The sequence below is a fragment of the Theropithecus gelada genome, chromosome 11, assembly GCF_003255815.1.
Source record: "Theropithecus gelada isolate Dixy chromosome 11, Tgel_1.0, whole genome shotgun sequence".
Classification (NCBI taxonomy): Eukaryota; Metazoa; Chordata; class Mammalia; order Primates; family Cercopithecidae; genus Theropithecus; species Theropithecus gelada.
Genome location: NC_037679.1, coordinates 92,446,022 through 92,461,738, shown reverse-complemented (window position 1 = coordinate 92,461,738; position 15,717 = coordinate 92,446,022). Strand labels below are relative to the sequence as shown.

The window sequence follows — 15,717 nt, the reverse complement described above, 5'->3', positions numbered from 1 at the left end:
AGGTTAATGTCAGCTTTGTCTACTTCATGCATCTGGTTACTCTACCAGCCTGGTATATGACCTTCTATATGACTTTTACATTCTTCTTTCAAGACCGTGTAATATGGCTCCATTCTGCCTAATGGGCTGTACTCAGTATAACCCCATGGGGAGAAGAGCTATTATTTCATTTGTCCATGTTTCTTCAAGAAGCTCTGGGGGACACTCCTTTAATCACTCTTTGGATCAGGACAAGGATTCTTTGTCAAACATTTGTTCAGGACACTGCTAATTAATTGATGATCCACACCGAAATTACTTGGGGAACTTTAAAAATACCCTTGGCTGGGTCTCACGCTAGAAATCTGATGGAGATGAACAGGTGGTCTTCACCTCTCAGAAATTCAGCAGTTCAGCTCAGGAACTTTTTTCTTTTTTTTTTTCTGAGACGGAATTTTGCTCTTGTTGCCCAGGCTAGAGTGCAATGGTGTGATCTCGGCTCACCACAACCTCTGCCTCCCAGGTTCAAGTGATTCTCCTGCCTCAGCCTCCCTAGTAGCTGGCATTACAGGCATGTGCCACCATGCCTGACTAATTTTTTTTATTTTTAGTAGAGATGGGGTTTCTCTATGTTGGTCAGGCTGCTCTTGAACTCCCGACCTCAGATGATCCGCCTGCCTCGGCCTCCCAAAGTGCTGGGATTACAGGCGTGAGCCCCTGCACCTGGCCATGAACTTTTTTTTTTTTTGAGAGCGAGTCTTTCTCTGTAGCCCAGGCTGGAGTGCAGTGGTACAGTCGTGGCTCACTGCAACCTCCGCCTCCCGGGATCAAGCAGTCCTCCTGCCTTAGTCGCCCAAGTAACTGGGATTATAGGCATGCGCCACCATGCCTGGCTAATTTTGTATTTTTAGTAGAGATGGGGTTTCACCATGTTGACCAGGTTGAGTCTTAGACTCTTGACCCCAGGTGATCTGCCCACCTTGGCTTCCCAAAGTGCTGGGATTACAGGCGTGAGCCACTGCACACAGCCGGGAACTTCTAAACAGAGGAGTGACTCCCTTGAGTCGGACATGAGCCTCAGAGGTGAGGCAGCAGGTAGCGTCTTTGGTTTAAAATGTAAATGAAGATACACCAGGTGTGGTGGCTCATGCCTGTAATCTCAGCATTTGGAGAGGCTGAGGCAAAAGAATTGCTTGAGGCCAGGAGTTCGAGACTAGCCCGGTAACATAGCAAAACTACATCTCTACAAAAAAAGAAACTAGGCATGAGCCACCGTGCCTGGCTAATTTTTATAATCCCAGCTAATTGGGAGGCCAAGACAGGAGGATCGCCTGAGGCCAGAAGCTCAAGACAAGCCTGGGCAACATAGTGAGATCCCCATAGCTACAAAAACAGTTTTAAAAACTAGCTGGATGTGGTGGCATGCACCTGTAGTCCCAGCTACTTGGGAGGCTGAGGTGGGAGGATCGCTGGAGCAAGGGAGTTTGAGGCCGCAGTGAGCCATGATTGCACCCCCATTCTCCAGCCTGCATGACGGAGTGAGACCCTGTCCCCAAAACAAAAACAAAGTGGTAATACAGGCATCAGGAGACAGCAGGGAGTCTGACTCTGAGGCCAGGATGGCTTGTGTGGACTCTAGTATTCTTCTGTTGGACATCATAAAGATCCATAGGTCCATGTGAGGATAAGTCACTGCAGAAAATGCTGCTAGCTCTAAGATAATTCCTTTAACAATAAAGACCTCGTGGTGGCTCACGCCTGTGATCCTAGCACTTTGGAATGTCGAGGTGGGTGGATCACCTGAGGCCAGGAGTTCGAGACCAGTCTAACCAACACGGTGAAACCCTGTCTCTACTAAAAATACAAAAAATTAGCCAGGCATGGTGGCGGGTGCCTGTAATCCCAGCTACTTGGGAGGCTGAGGCAGGAGAATCGCCTGAACCCAGGAGGCTGAGGTTGCAGTGAGCTGAGATTGCACCACTGCACTCCAGCCTGGCGACAGAGTGAGGCTCCATCTCAACAACAACAAAAAGGACCTCATGCTTTGAGAAAATCCAGTTGGTATACGGAATGAAAGGGAGCATAGGTCAGGAGAACATAGGAAGTGTGGATAGTGAAGGCCTCGTGTAACCTGGGCCTCAAGGGAGGGACCGGGCACTTGGTTTTACTACTTTCTGGGACAGAGTTTCCCTCCATCACCCAGGCTGGAGTGCAGCGGTGTGATCATGGCTCACTACAGCTTCAACCTGCCAGGCTCAAACAATCTTCCCACCGCAGCTTCCTGAGCAGCTCCGATTACAGGCAATTAGACTTGAAACCACAAAATGAATCCTCCCTTCAAGCTTTTCCTCAATACTTTTGTGATACAATACTCCAAGATTAACAAATTTATGGCCAGGCATGGTGGCTCACGCCTGTAATCCCTGCATTTTGGGAGGCCGAAGCCAGCAGATCACCTGAGGTCAGGAGTTCAAGACCAGCCTGGCCAACATGGTAAAACCCTGTCTCCACTAAAAATACAAAAATTAACTGGGCATGGTGGCCGACACCTGTAATCCCAGCTACTCTGGAAGCTGAGGCAGGAGAATCACTTGAACCTGGGAGGCAGAAGTTGCAGTGAGCCAAGATCACGCCAGTACACTCCAGCCTGGGCAACCGAGTGAGACTCCGTCTAAAAAAAAAAAAAAAAAATAGTTTGTGTTATTTTTTTCTAGAAGTTTGGCAAGTTTTTACCCAGCCAGATAGCCAACAGAAACACCAAGACCAACGTTTGAGCCATACGTTCCTAGACAAGAAAGACTGGACCCGAAATGAGCTTCATGAATGTAATGAACTAGGAAAAAAACTCCATCAGAGCCCAAACCTCGTTCCATCAAAACAGCAGGTCCACACAGGTGACTTGTGTGGAAAGAGTCTGATGTGTAACCTGGACTTCACTCCTAACGCCTACCTGGCGAGGAGGAGATTTGAGTGCGACGGCGGTGGAAACTTGTTCCTCTATTCGAAACTTGAAACTCCACCTTTAGGAGCGAATGCACGCGGACGTCACCAGTGTGGAAGTGCTTTAAGCTGTGACGAGGGATTTCCTGCAGCTCAAGGAGCCAGTAGTGAGAAACCCCACGCATGCACCAAGTGTGGGAAAGCCTTCTGCAGATCGGCCCTCATGGTGCATCACGGGGTCCACACGGGGGAGAGATCCTTTGCGTGCAGTGAACGGGGGCGTGGTTCCAGGGAGAAAGTTTGCCCCGACAAACAGGGAACTCAAACAAAGGAGAAACCCGGTAGAGACGGCAGAAGGGGTAAAACAATCTTCCAGAGGGCAGGCCTCTGTGTCCCAGGGACAGTTCACGCGGGAGCAAAGCCTTACAGGTGTTCCGAGTGCGAGAAAACCTTCTCCCACAAGTCGCGCCTCATCGAGCACCGTCGCTCCCACACGGGGGTGAAGCCCTACGGCTGCAGGGAATGCGGGCGGTCCTTCTCCCGGAAATCGTGCCTCCTCATTAACGCCAGAATCCACACAGGGGAGAAGCCCTACGGCTACAGGGAATGCGGGCCGTCCTTCTCCCGGAAATCTTGTCTCCTCATCCACGCCAGAATCCACACGGGGGAGAAGCGGTACGGCTGCGGCGACTGCGGAAAGGCCTTTTTCCAGAAGTCCTACCTCATCCTGCATCGGAGGACTCACACCAGGGGAAGCCCCATGGCTGCGCCGAGTGCGGGAACGCCGCCTCCTAGAACTCCTACCTCCTGCCGCACAGGCGGACCCACATTGGGAGGAAACCATACCAGTGCTCCGACTGCGGAAAGACCTTCTCCCAGAACTCCTGCCTCCTGCCGCACAGGCGGACCCACATGGGGGGAAACCGTACCAGTGCTCCGACTGCGGGAAGACCTTCTCCCAGAAGGCGAACCTCATCCGCCATCACCAGATCCACACGAGGGAGAAGCTGCACGGGTGAAGAGGCCGCGGGGTCATCACAGAGTCACAGCACGAGGTCGCCGAGCCTCTAGGAAGGACATCCCCAGGGAGACAGCCCTCAATCGAAACCCGACGCCCCCCTAGGCAGAGGTCCCATATCGGGATGACATTCTACCACTTTGGTGGCTTAAGAAAAGCATGGTCAACCTGGCGTGGTGGCTCATGCCTGTAATCCCACCACTTTGGGACACTGAGGCGGGTGGATCACCTGAGGTCAGGAGTTCAAGACCAGCCTGGCCAATATGGTGAAAGCTCAGCTCTCCTAAAAGTACAAAAAATTAGCCGGGCAGTGTGGCAGGCGCCTGTAATCCCAGCTACTGTGGAGGCTGAGGCAGGAGAATCGCTTGAACCCTGGAGGTGGAGGTTACAGTGAGCCGAGTTCGCGCCACTGCACTCCAGCCTGGCGACAGAGCGAGACTCTGTCTCAAAAAAAAAAAAAAAAAAAAAAATACAATGGACTCTGGGGACTCGGAGGCAAGATTGGGATGGGAGTGGATAAAAGACTACACATTGGGTACAGTGTAGGCTGCTTGGATGACAGGTGCACCAAAATCTCGGAAATCACCACTGAAGTTGCACCACTGCACTCCAGTCCGGGCGACAGAGCGAGACTCTGTCTCAAAAAACAAACAAAACAAAAAAAATAAAAGACAAAATTAGACGTGGTGGCACGCACCTATAATCCCAGCTATTCGGGAGGCTGAGGTAGAAGAATCACTTGAACCTGGGAGGTGGAGCTTGCAGTGAGCCAAGATCATGCAAATGCACTCCAGCCTGCGCAGAAAGAGAGAAACTAAAAAAAAAAAAAAACTGTCAAAGAAGAACCACAGATTCACCGCTGAATTCTACCAGATATTTAAAGACGCACCAATGCAAATTCTTCTCAGACTCTTCCAGAAAATTAAAGGGGAAGGGATTCCTCCAAAGTCTTTCTACAAGGCCAGCATTACCCTAATATGAAAACCAGACAAGAACACAACACAGAAAGAAAACTACAGACCAGTATCCCTGATGAACATAGATGCAAAGATCCTTAACAAAATACTAGCAAACCAAATCCAGCAGCACATTAAAAAGATCCTTCACCATGATCAAGTGGGATTTATCCCAGAGATACAAGGATGGTTCAACATTTGCAAATCAATAAATGTGATGCATCCCATCAACTGAACAAAGGACAAAAACCATGTAATCATCTCAAGAGATGAGGAGAAAGCATTTGAGGAAATTCAACATTGCTTTATGACAAAACTCTGAAAAAAGTAGGCATAGAAGGAATGTATGTCAACTCAATAAAGGCCACATGTAACAAATCCACAGCTAACATCACACTGAATAGGGAAAAGCTTAAAGTTTCTTCTCTTGGAACTGGGACAACATATAAATGCCCACCCTCACCACTCTTATTCAATAGTACTAGACGGAGGTCTGTAGTCCTAGACGGAGCAGTTAGTCAAGAGAAAGAAATAAAGGGAATTCAAACTAGAGAAGAGCCGTCAAATCATCCCTGTTTTAAGACAACATGGTCTTATATATAGAAAATCCTAAAAGCTCCACTAAAAAACTTTTTTTTTTTGAGATGGAGTCTCCCTCTGTCACCCAGGCTGGAGTGCAATGGCACAGTCTCAGCTCACTGCAACCTGTGACTCCTGGGTTCCAGTGATTCTCCTGCCTCAGCCTCCTGAGTAGCTGGGATTACAAGCACGTGCCACCATGCCCAGCTAATTATTGTATTTTTAGTAGAGATGAGGTTTTACCATGTTGGCAAGGATGGTCTCGAACTCCTGACCTTGTGATGTGTCCACCTCGGCCTCCCAAAGTGCTGGGATTACAGGTGTGAGCCATCATGCCTGACTCTAAAAAACTTTTAGAACTGATACATTTAGTAAAGTTGCAGGATATAAAAATCAACAGACAAAAATCAACATTACTTCTGTATATTGACAGTGAACTAGCTGAAAAATAAATGGAGAAAGCAATCCCATTTACAGTAGCTATAAAAAAATACCTACGAGTAAATTTAACCAAGGAGGAGAAGGTCTCTGTAAGGGAAACTATAAAACACTGGTGAAATAAATTGAAGAGGACACACAGAAAAACGGAAAGATACCTTATGCTGATGGATTGCAAGAATTCATACTGTGAAAATGATCAGACTACCAAAAGCAATCTACAGATTCAATACAATCCCTATCAAAATACCAATTCTTCACAGAAATAGCAAAAACAATCCTACAATTCATATAGAACCACAAAAAACCCCAAATAGCCAAAGCAGTCCTGAGCAAGAACAAAGCTGAAGGCATCACACTAAATGACTTCAAAATATACTACAAAGCTACAGGAATTAAAGCCTCATGGCACTGGCATAAAAACAGATACAAAGACCAATGAAACAGAACAGAGAACCCAGAAATAAATCCGTACATCTACAGTGAAGTCTTTTTTTTTTGAGATGGGATCTCACTCTTACCCAGGCTGGAGTGCAGTGGTACAGTCTCAGCTCTCTGTAGCCTTGACCTCCTCAGGCTCAGGTGATTCTCCCACCTCAGCCTCCCAAGTAGCTAGGACCACAGGCATGTACCATCACACCAAGCTATTTGTTGAAGGGGTGGCCTGCCCCTCCACACCTGTGGGTGTTTCTCGTAAGGTGGAACGAGAGACTTGAGAAAAGAAATAAGACACAGAGACAAAGTATAGAGAAAGAAAAGCGGGGGCCCAGGGGACCGGCGCTCAGCTTACAGAGGACCCACGCCGGCACCGGTCTCTGAGTTCCCTTAGTATTTATTGATAATTATCTTTACCATCTTAAAGACAGGGGAGTGGCAGGACAATAGGATCATTTTTAGGGAGGAAATTAGCAGTAAGACATAAGAACAAAAACCTCTGTGATATGAATAAGTTCAAAGGAAAATCCTGTGCCTTGAGATAAACCTTTTAGCAACATTGTTTCATCCTATCACATGGGGATAAACCTTGGACAATACCTAGCTTTCCTAGGCAGAGGTCCCTGCGACCTTTGGCCGTGTACGTGTCTCTGGGTAGTTGAGATTAAGAGAATGGTGATAACTTTTAACCAGCAAGCTACCTTCAGGCATTTGTTTAACAAAGACACATCCTGCACAGCCCAAAATCCATTAAACCTTGAGTCACCGCAACACATGTCTCTTGCAAGGACAAGGTTGGGGGTAGGGTCACAGATTAACAGCATCTCAAATACAGAACAAAATGGAATCTCTTATGTCTACTTCTTTCTATATAGACACAGTAACAGGCTGATCTCTCTTCCTTTTCCCCACATTTGTGTGTGTGTGCACGTGCACACGTGTGTGTGTATTTTTTTGTAGAAACAGAGTTTCACCACGGTGCCCAGCCTGGTCTCAAACTACTGGCTCTAGCAGTCCACCTACTTCACCATTCCAAAGTGATAAGATTATAGGCATGAGCCACTGTGCCTGGCCAGTGGATGCATTTTTGACAAAGGCACCAAGAACATTCATTGGGGAAAGGACAGTCTCTTCAATAAATAGTAGGAAAACTGGGTATCCATAAACAGAAGGATGAAACTTGATCCCTATTTCTCATCATATACAAAAATAAACTCAAAATGAATTTAAGTCTTAAATGTAAGACCCAAAGCTATGACATTACTAGAAGAAAACACAGGGAAAACACTTCAGGACATTGGTCTTGGCAAAAATTGTATTAATAAGACCTTGGCCAGGTGTGATGGCTCACATCTGTAATCCCAGCACTCTGGGAGGCTGAAGTGGTCAGATCACTTGAGGTTAGGAGTTCGAGACCAGCCTGGCCACATGGTGAAACCTGTCTCTACTAAAAATCTAAAAATTAGCCAGATGTGGTGGCGCATGCCTGTAGTCCCAGCCACTTGGGAGGCGGAGGCAGGAGAATGGCTCAAACCTGAGAGGTAGAGGTTGCAGTGAGCTGAGATTGCACCCCTACACTCCAGCCTGGACGACAGAGCGAGACCCCACAGGTTCTTTGGGTGGTCTCTGAATGTCATACAACTCTTATATATTTTATTAAAAAATTGTTTTGACGGCCGGGCACGGTGGCTCAAGCCTGTAATCCCAGCACTTTGGGAGGCCGAGACGGGCGGATCACAAGGTCAGGAGATCGAGACCATCCTGGCTAACATGGTGAAACCCCGTCTCTACTAAAAAATACAAAAAAATAGCCGGGCGAAGTGGCGGGCGCCTGTAGTCCCAGCTACTCGGGAGGCTGAGGCAGGAGAATGGCGTAAACCCGGGAGGCGGAGCTTGCAGTGAGCTGAGATCCGGTCACTGCACTCCAGCCTGGGCGACAGAGCGAGACTCCGTCTCAAAAAAAAAAAAAAAGAAAAAAAAATTGTTTTGACACAGAGTCATGCTGGGTTGCCCAGACTGGAGTGCGGTGATAAGATCATAGCTCACTGCAGCTTCTAACTCTGGGGCTCAAGCAATCCTCCTGCCACCTCAGTCTCCCAAGTTGTTGGAACACAGGTGCCAGCCACCACACCTGGCTAATTTAGTTTGGTTTTGTTTTTTTAGAGATGGGGTCTTGCTATGTTGCCTATGCTGGTCTTGAACTGCTGGCCTCAGGCAATCTTCCTCCCTTGGCCACCCAAAGAGATGGAATTACAAGCACGAGCCACTGTGTACAGCTGAGATTTTTCAACTTAGTCTTTTTGTACATGTGATATTTTATTCATAGAATCCATAAATGGTAGGGAAATTTCTGAGTTCAGAGCAATACATATAATATAAAACGTGCTATATAGACTAGAGTTTCTTAGCCGTACTGGAGGGGCTGGCTTTAGGTGATCCATGGACTCCCTGAAATTGGGGACACCAGTGGAAATATGTATGAGCTCATGGGCAGATTCCTGTGATTTTCAGACTTCAAAATGTCTCTTGGACTCAAAGATGCCTTAGGGCAGAGGACATGTGTATCCCCAGTATAGAATCTCGGACAGTGAATGTCAGTGAACATTCGGCAGAAAAGCTCTGCCAAATTCGGTGCTCTGATGTGACTTTTTCATCAAGTCAAGGTTCCTGGGATCTCTTGTACATGATCATCTCACTCTTGTAAGGTTTCATCATTTCTGCTTACCCTAGTTTTCTTTCCCACCCTGTTCCCTCTCCCACCAGACTGGACTCTGAAATGGGCATGTACAGAGAAGAGGAGACCCCACCATGCCTCAGGCTTTGAGTGGAGAGAACACAGCCTCTGCTGGGACAGGGAACAGAGGGATGCGGAGACCCTGAAGATGCTTATGGACAGTGGTCTGAGATCGGGACAGTGGCAGGAGATACCATTCACTCAGCATCTCCGGGACAAGAGATCAGCCTGGCAGTTACATGTGTTTTTCTTCAAACTGGTTGCCAGGTTGGAATGGCCAATGACATCAGAGATTCCAACCTTCCTGACTGGAAGGACCGGACTCCGTGGGTGCCTGGGAGCTGAAGTGGACAACAGCATCTTCTCAGAGCTGTTCTCCACTCCTGACTTCTCCCAGCCTCGAGAATTCATAACACACTCTTCTGGCTCCTAGCAGAGTCCAGAAAAAGGCCTTGGGCAGAACAGAGACTCTGTCCATGGAATGGGACAGATTTTGGGAAAAATCATGACCATCCTGCTCGCCGAGCATAAGGAGGAGAGCCCCCAGGTGAGCACCTCAGGGTACCCCCTCTGGGAGGTGGGGGATGATGAAGTGTCGGGACCATCAGGTGAGGTGACTGGAGGAAGAAGAGGTGGGATAGGATTGACTAAGACGAAGGAAGGGGGCCAGGCATGGTAGCTCACACCTGTAACCCCAACACTTTGGGAGGCCCAGGCAGGCAGATCACCTGAGGTCAGGAGTTCAAGACCAGCCTGGCCAACATGGTGAAACCCCATCTCTACTAAAAGTACAAAAATTAGCTGGGCGGTAATGATGCGTGCCTGTAATCCCAGCTACTCGGGAGGCTGAGACAGGAGAATCGCTTGAGTCTGGGAGGAAGAGGTTGCAGTGAGTCAAGATCGCTCTGTTGCACTCCAGTCTGGAGAAATTCAGGCTGGGTTCTGTGGCTCACACCTGTAATCCCAGCACTTTGGGAGGCCAAGGCAGGAGGATCACTTGAGGCCAGGAGTTTGAGACCAGCCTGGCCAACAAGGTGAAACCCTGTCTCTACTGAAAGTACAAAATTGAGCTGGGCATTATTGCAGGCACCTGTAATCCCAGCTACCAGAGAGGCTGAGGCAGGAGAATAACTGGAATCCAGAAGACAGATGTCGCAGTGAGCTGAGATTGCACCACTACACTCCATCCTGGGAGACAAAGCAAGATTCTGTCTCGAAACAAACAAACAAACAAACAAAAAACGGAGGGACTCAGAGAGCCAGGGACCAGGGAAGGACGTGAGGAAGTGTTCTGAGGACAGAGAAACGAAAGAATGGGGAGGGGAAGGAGCGGCACATGGGGTTGACAGAGGACAAAGTCAGAAAGACGGCTTGGAGAAGCCAGCAGTCTACAAGGCTGGGGAGGATGGAGAGTGGTTAGGGGTCGGGGTCTAAGGTGATCAGTTGCAGAAGCATTACACGGTGGTCTGGTTTCTTTACTCAGCCCCTGGGGTAGATCCCAGCCCCTCACGTAGGTCCCTTTGCTGGAAAAGGAAGAGGGAGTGGTCAGACCAATCTGAGGAGGAGCCAGAGAAGGAGCTCGCCCCTGAGGAGACCTGGGTGGCGGAGACGCTGTGTGGCCTCAAGATGAAGCTGAAGCAACGGCGAGTGTCGTCCGTGCTCCCTGAGCACCAGGAGGCCTTCAATAGCCAGCTTGGTAGGAGGACACCCCAGACAGCACCTCCAATCCTGTTCTTCTAAAAAAGAGGAAATTTCCAATAACCACTCTTTTCCAATGGGAAAAATATGCCCCCAGTGGGTGAGCTCTCCATCTGGGAGGACTCAGAAGTGATCACTCATGAGGGACGCTTAGGAGACGATAGAGGATTAGCTAGACTTGATAAAGGTCGGTGCTTGGGATATGAAAGCTTGGTTTTGGGCCAGGTGCGGTGGCTCATGCCTGAGATCCCAGCACACTGGGAGGCTGAGGCAAGCGGATTGCTTAAACTCAGGACTTTGAGGATGTAATGAGCTATGACTGCACCACTGCACTCCAGCCTGGGTGACAGAGCAAAACCCTGTCTCAAAAGAAAAACAAAGCCCAGGTGTGGTAGCTCATGCCTGTAATCCCAGTACTTTGGGAGGCCGAGACAGGTGGATCACTTGAGGTCAGTTGTTCGAGACCAACCAGACCAATATAGCGAAACCTCATTTATACTAACAATACAAAAATTAGCCAGGCGTGGTGGTGCACGCCTGTAATCCCAGCTACCCGGGAGGCTGAGACAGGAGAATCGCTTGAACCTGGGAGGCGGAGGTTGCAGTGAGCCGAGATCACACCACTGCACTCCAGCCTGGGCGACAGAGCAAGACTCCGTCTCAAGAAGGAAAAAATAAAAAATAAAACATAAAATAAAAGAAAGAGTTTGGGGAGCTACAGAGAGGGGAGACCAGAGTTATTTCACCCTGGGCTGTAGTCATCCTTGTTGGAATCTGACTTCATTCATTCTATGGAATTTGGGGAAGGGGGTGTATATGGAATAAATGTGTCTGGGATAGCTGCATTCAGCATTGCACACCCCCAACTAGGGAAATGGATCACCTTCTCAGGACAACTTGATCCAGCTGCCTGCTTGGGGTCAGAAGTAAAGACTAACCAGGACCTCCACAAGAAGTCCCGTCCCCTGGATACAAACAGGGGGAGGGCGGTGGCAGCACCTGGCTTCTTATTGCATGCAGATATCAGCTGGCCACGTGAAGCCCCATTTCACCACCTTCAGAGGCCATCTGCCAAGCGCATCTATTCTAGATCCTACAGCTGTGATCACACGCACTGAGTGGGTGTGAAGAGCTGGGCGTCCAGGACTTTCCAGCCCAACCCCACAGGGTCTTTCTTCTTGGCCCCAGTCTCTGGCTTCTGTTAATGTGGCTGCGAGGACAAGCTCTCTCTCCCCGCATACGGGACTGTCACGCCATCCACGTGCAGTGTGAGGTCAGCCTTTCCTGGGTGGTTGAAGAATCTGTTCAAGTTAACATTATTATATTATATTGAAGCATAATTGTATTAATTGAATTTCAGTAGAGACTGTGTGGCTCAGGCTGGAGGGCAGTGGCTCTTCACAGGTGTCATCCCACTGCTGATCAGCTCGCAAGCTTTGACCTGCTCCGTGTCTGACCTGGGCCGGTTCACTTCTCCTTAGGCAATCTGGTGGTCCCCTGCTCCTGGGAGGTCACCAATTAATGCCAAACTCCTGGGATCGAGCGATCCCCTCACCTCAACCTCCCAAGGAGCTGGGACTACAGGCATGAGCCACCACACCCAGCACAGTTGACATTTCTTGTGTGCACCCAGAAATGTCATCCTGGTGACCAAGGAGAGAATGTGATGCCCCCTGTTTATAAGAGCCCAGTGCCCACGCTATAATGGGGTTACCAAGTGTCTATCAGTGCTCGGACAAAAAGTCTTCCATGAGAAGGAGTGAGGCTCAGCCGGGCACAGTGGCTCAGCTCTATAATCCCAGCACTTTGGGAGGCAGAGGAGGGAGGATTGCTTGAGGCCAGGAGTTTGAGGCTAGCCTGGGCAACACAGTGAGAACCAACCCCCCACACACACCCCCCAAAAATTAAAAAATTAGCCTAGCATGTTTGCAAGTTCCTGTGGTCCCAGCTACTCAGTAGGCTGAGTCGGGAGGATTGCATGAGCCCAGGAGGTCAAGGCTGCAGTGAGCTATGATAACATCACTGCACTGCAGCCTGGGCACCACAGCAAGACCCTGCCCCTAAAAAGAAATTAAAACATTAACAATAAAAATAAAATAAAGATCACCCGGGCAGCTTAAAACTCAGGTTATCCCTGTAGTCAGTGCTACAAGGCATTGACCATTAGCACTGACCAGTGTCTTCAAGAAGCTTCCATCGACTGGGCGTGGTGGCCCACGCCTGTTATCCCAGCACTTTGAGAGGCCTAAGCGGGCGGATTACGAGGTCAGGAGATGAAGACCATCCTGGCTAACACGGTGTAACCCCGTCTCTACCAAAAACGCAAAAAATGAGCCGGGCATGGTGATGGGCGCGTGTAGTCCCGGCTACTCAGGAGGCTGAGGCAGGAGAATGGCGTGAACCCGGGAGGCGGAGTTTACAGTGAGCCGAGATTGCACCACTGCACTCCAGCCTAGGTGACAGAGCGAGACTCTGTCTCAAAAACAAAACAAAAAGAAGCTTCCATCAGAGGCTGCAAAATGGTACCCACAGGCCAAGCCCGGCTGTAGATTGCCTTGATTGGCCCATGAAGAGTTTGAAAATAATTGTAACTAACTGCCAATATTCAAACATTTGGAGATTTCCTGTGAAAAAACAATCTGCATTTTCCAATTCTCTGGCCACGCGGAGCCCACATTCGGGCCTAGTAAGTGTGCAGGAGCTGGGCTACAAATGCAGCTACCCCTTTAGAGTTGGCCTCGATGCCCACAGGCCTCTCTCCCGGGGGCCAGGTCTGCTCAAACCTGTGGACACCTCACCAGCCCTGCTGGAAAAGTGCAATTCCTGGAGTGCGTTCTGACCAGGAAGGACTCCTCAGAGCTCCCGAGGAAGGCATGGGCCTCTGGCCTGAGGCTCACTGCAGCTGTCCCAGTGCTGCCACCACCTCCGGGCTGTGGTTTTGTCTTGTTTTGTTTTGTTTTAGAGACACAGTTACACTCTGTGATCTAGGCTGGAGTGCAGTGGTGCAGTCATAGCTCACTGCAGCCTTGAACTCCGGGCCTTAAGTGATCCTCCCGCCTCAGCCTCCTGAGTAGCTGGGACTACAGGTGCCCACCACCACATCTGGTTCAGTTTTGAATTTTTTTATAGAGATGTTGCCCAGGCTGGTCTCAGACTTCTGACCTCAAGCAATCCTCCTGCCTCCGCCTCCCAAAGTGCTGGAATTATAGGCTTGTGTCACCCCACCTGGCTAATTTTTATTTGCCTATTTATTTATTTTTGAGACAGGGTCTCATTCTGTCACCCGGGCTGGAGTGCAGTGGCACGAGCATAGCTCACTGCAGCCTCAAACTCCTGGCCTCGAACAATCCTCCCACTCCAGCCTCCTGAGTGGCTGGGATTACAAGTTCATGCCTCAACACCTAGCTCATTTTTAAGTTATTTGTGGAGATGGGATCTTGTCATTGTTCCCAGGGTGGTCTTGAACTCCTGGCCTCCAGCGATCCTCCTGTCTTGGCCTCCTAAAGTGTTGGGATTACTAGTGTGAGCCGTTGCACCAGACCCTGGTGTGTCTCTATGAGCGACTTCCCCACACATGACCTCACCTGACCCTCAGAGAAACCATCCAGAGATAGAAGGGACAAGGTCATTACCTGCGGAGGGAGAGCCCTTGGGCCGGATAAATGGCGCAAGGTATGGGCTGAAGCTTCCCTTGGGAGGGAAGGGACATAGGTCACGGGACAAGGTGATGTGGCCTGGACACTGTGGGGCACTTTCTGATCCTGGGTGAAAGTAAGGACGTAGGAAGGATGGGAGCGTGGAGTAATAGCAGAGTGGGTGAGAGGAGAAAGTGGAGGCCCAGCCTGAAGACGGAGGGGACAATGGTGGGAGGTGATGGGCAGTGGAGATGCCAGCCTGGCCCAGCTGGGACTCAGAGCCGTGGCAGCGGCGCCCCCTGGTGGCCGTGAGGACGCCTGCTTCCCCTTCCCTGGGGGTTTGATGGCACCATCATGGCAGAAATGATTCAAAGCTGAGCAGGTGCCAGGCACCGTTCAATGTGCACAATACATGGGTGTTTCGCTTTTAAATTGTTTATTTAAGAGATTATTTTTAAAAATTAACAGGCAATTTCCTTGGGTCTTGAAGTCATAATTTCTTTTTCTTTTTTTTTCTTTTTTTTTTTCCTAAGACAGAGTCTCATTCTGTCGCCCAGGCTAGAAGGCAGTGGCGCAATCACAGCTCACTGCAGCCTCAACCTCCTGCCTCCCAGGCTCAAGCAGTCCTCCCACCTCAGCCTCCCGAGTAGCTTGGACTACAGGTGCACACCACCACGCCCGCCCAATTTATACATTTTTTGTAGTGACAAGATCTCACTGTGTTGCCCTAGCTGGTCTTGAACTCCTGCACTCCAGTGATCCTCCCGCCTCGGCCTCCCAAAGTGCTGGGATTACAGATGTGAGCCGCCACGCCCAGCCTGCGTGGGTGTTTCTACAAAATCGTAAGTATCTCTCACAACAACCCTGTGATTGCCACTATTATCACTGTCCCTTTTCACAGCCGAGGAGACCCAGGTGCTGGGAACTGAGGACAGTGATATATCCTATGCCAGTGCTATACTGGGATTTGAGCAACCCAGGACCAGCCCAACCCACTTCAAAAACAAAAGTAGGCCGGGCACAGTGGCTCATGCCTGTAATCCCAGCGCTTTGGGGGGCTGAACTGGGTGGATCACTTGAGGTGAGGAGTTCGAGACCAGCCTGGCCAACATAGTAAAACCCTGTCTCTACTAAAAATACAAAAATGAGCCAAGCGTGGTGGTGGGCGCCTGTAGCCCCAGCTACTCAGGAGGTCGAGGCATGAGAATTGCTTCTTGAACCTGGGAGACAGAGGTTGCAGTGAGCTGAGATCCTGGCATTGCATTCTAACCTGGGTGACAGAGCAAGACTCTGTCTCAAAAAAAA

At 49.5% G+C, this 15,717-nt stretch overlaps 1 protein-coding gene across 1 annotated transcript; it reads left to right on the top strand.

Moving 5' to 3' along the window:
* Nucleotides 1–2,697: 2,697 nt before the first annotated feature.
* LOC112634979 (zinc finger protein 239-like) lies at nt 2,698–4,042 on the top strand. The gene has a single exon (XM_025402860.1). It carries the CDS (start codon nt 2,897–2,899, stop codon nt 4,040–4,042), a length of 1,146 nt encoding a protein of 381 aa, XP_025258645.1. The 5' UTR covers nt 2,698–2,896.
* Nucleotides 4,043–15,717: the final 11,675 nt, after the last annotated feature.

What these genes read in the sequence shown, in the direction of transcription:
- LOC112634979 (XM_025402860.1), top strand. Translation starts at nt 2,897, where the DNA reads ATGTGTAACCTGGACTTCACTCCTAACGCCTACCTGGCGAGGAGGAGA.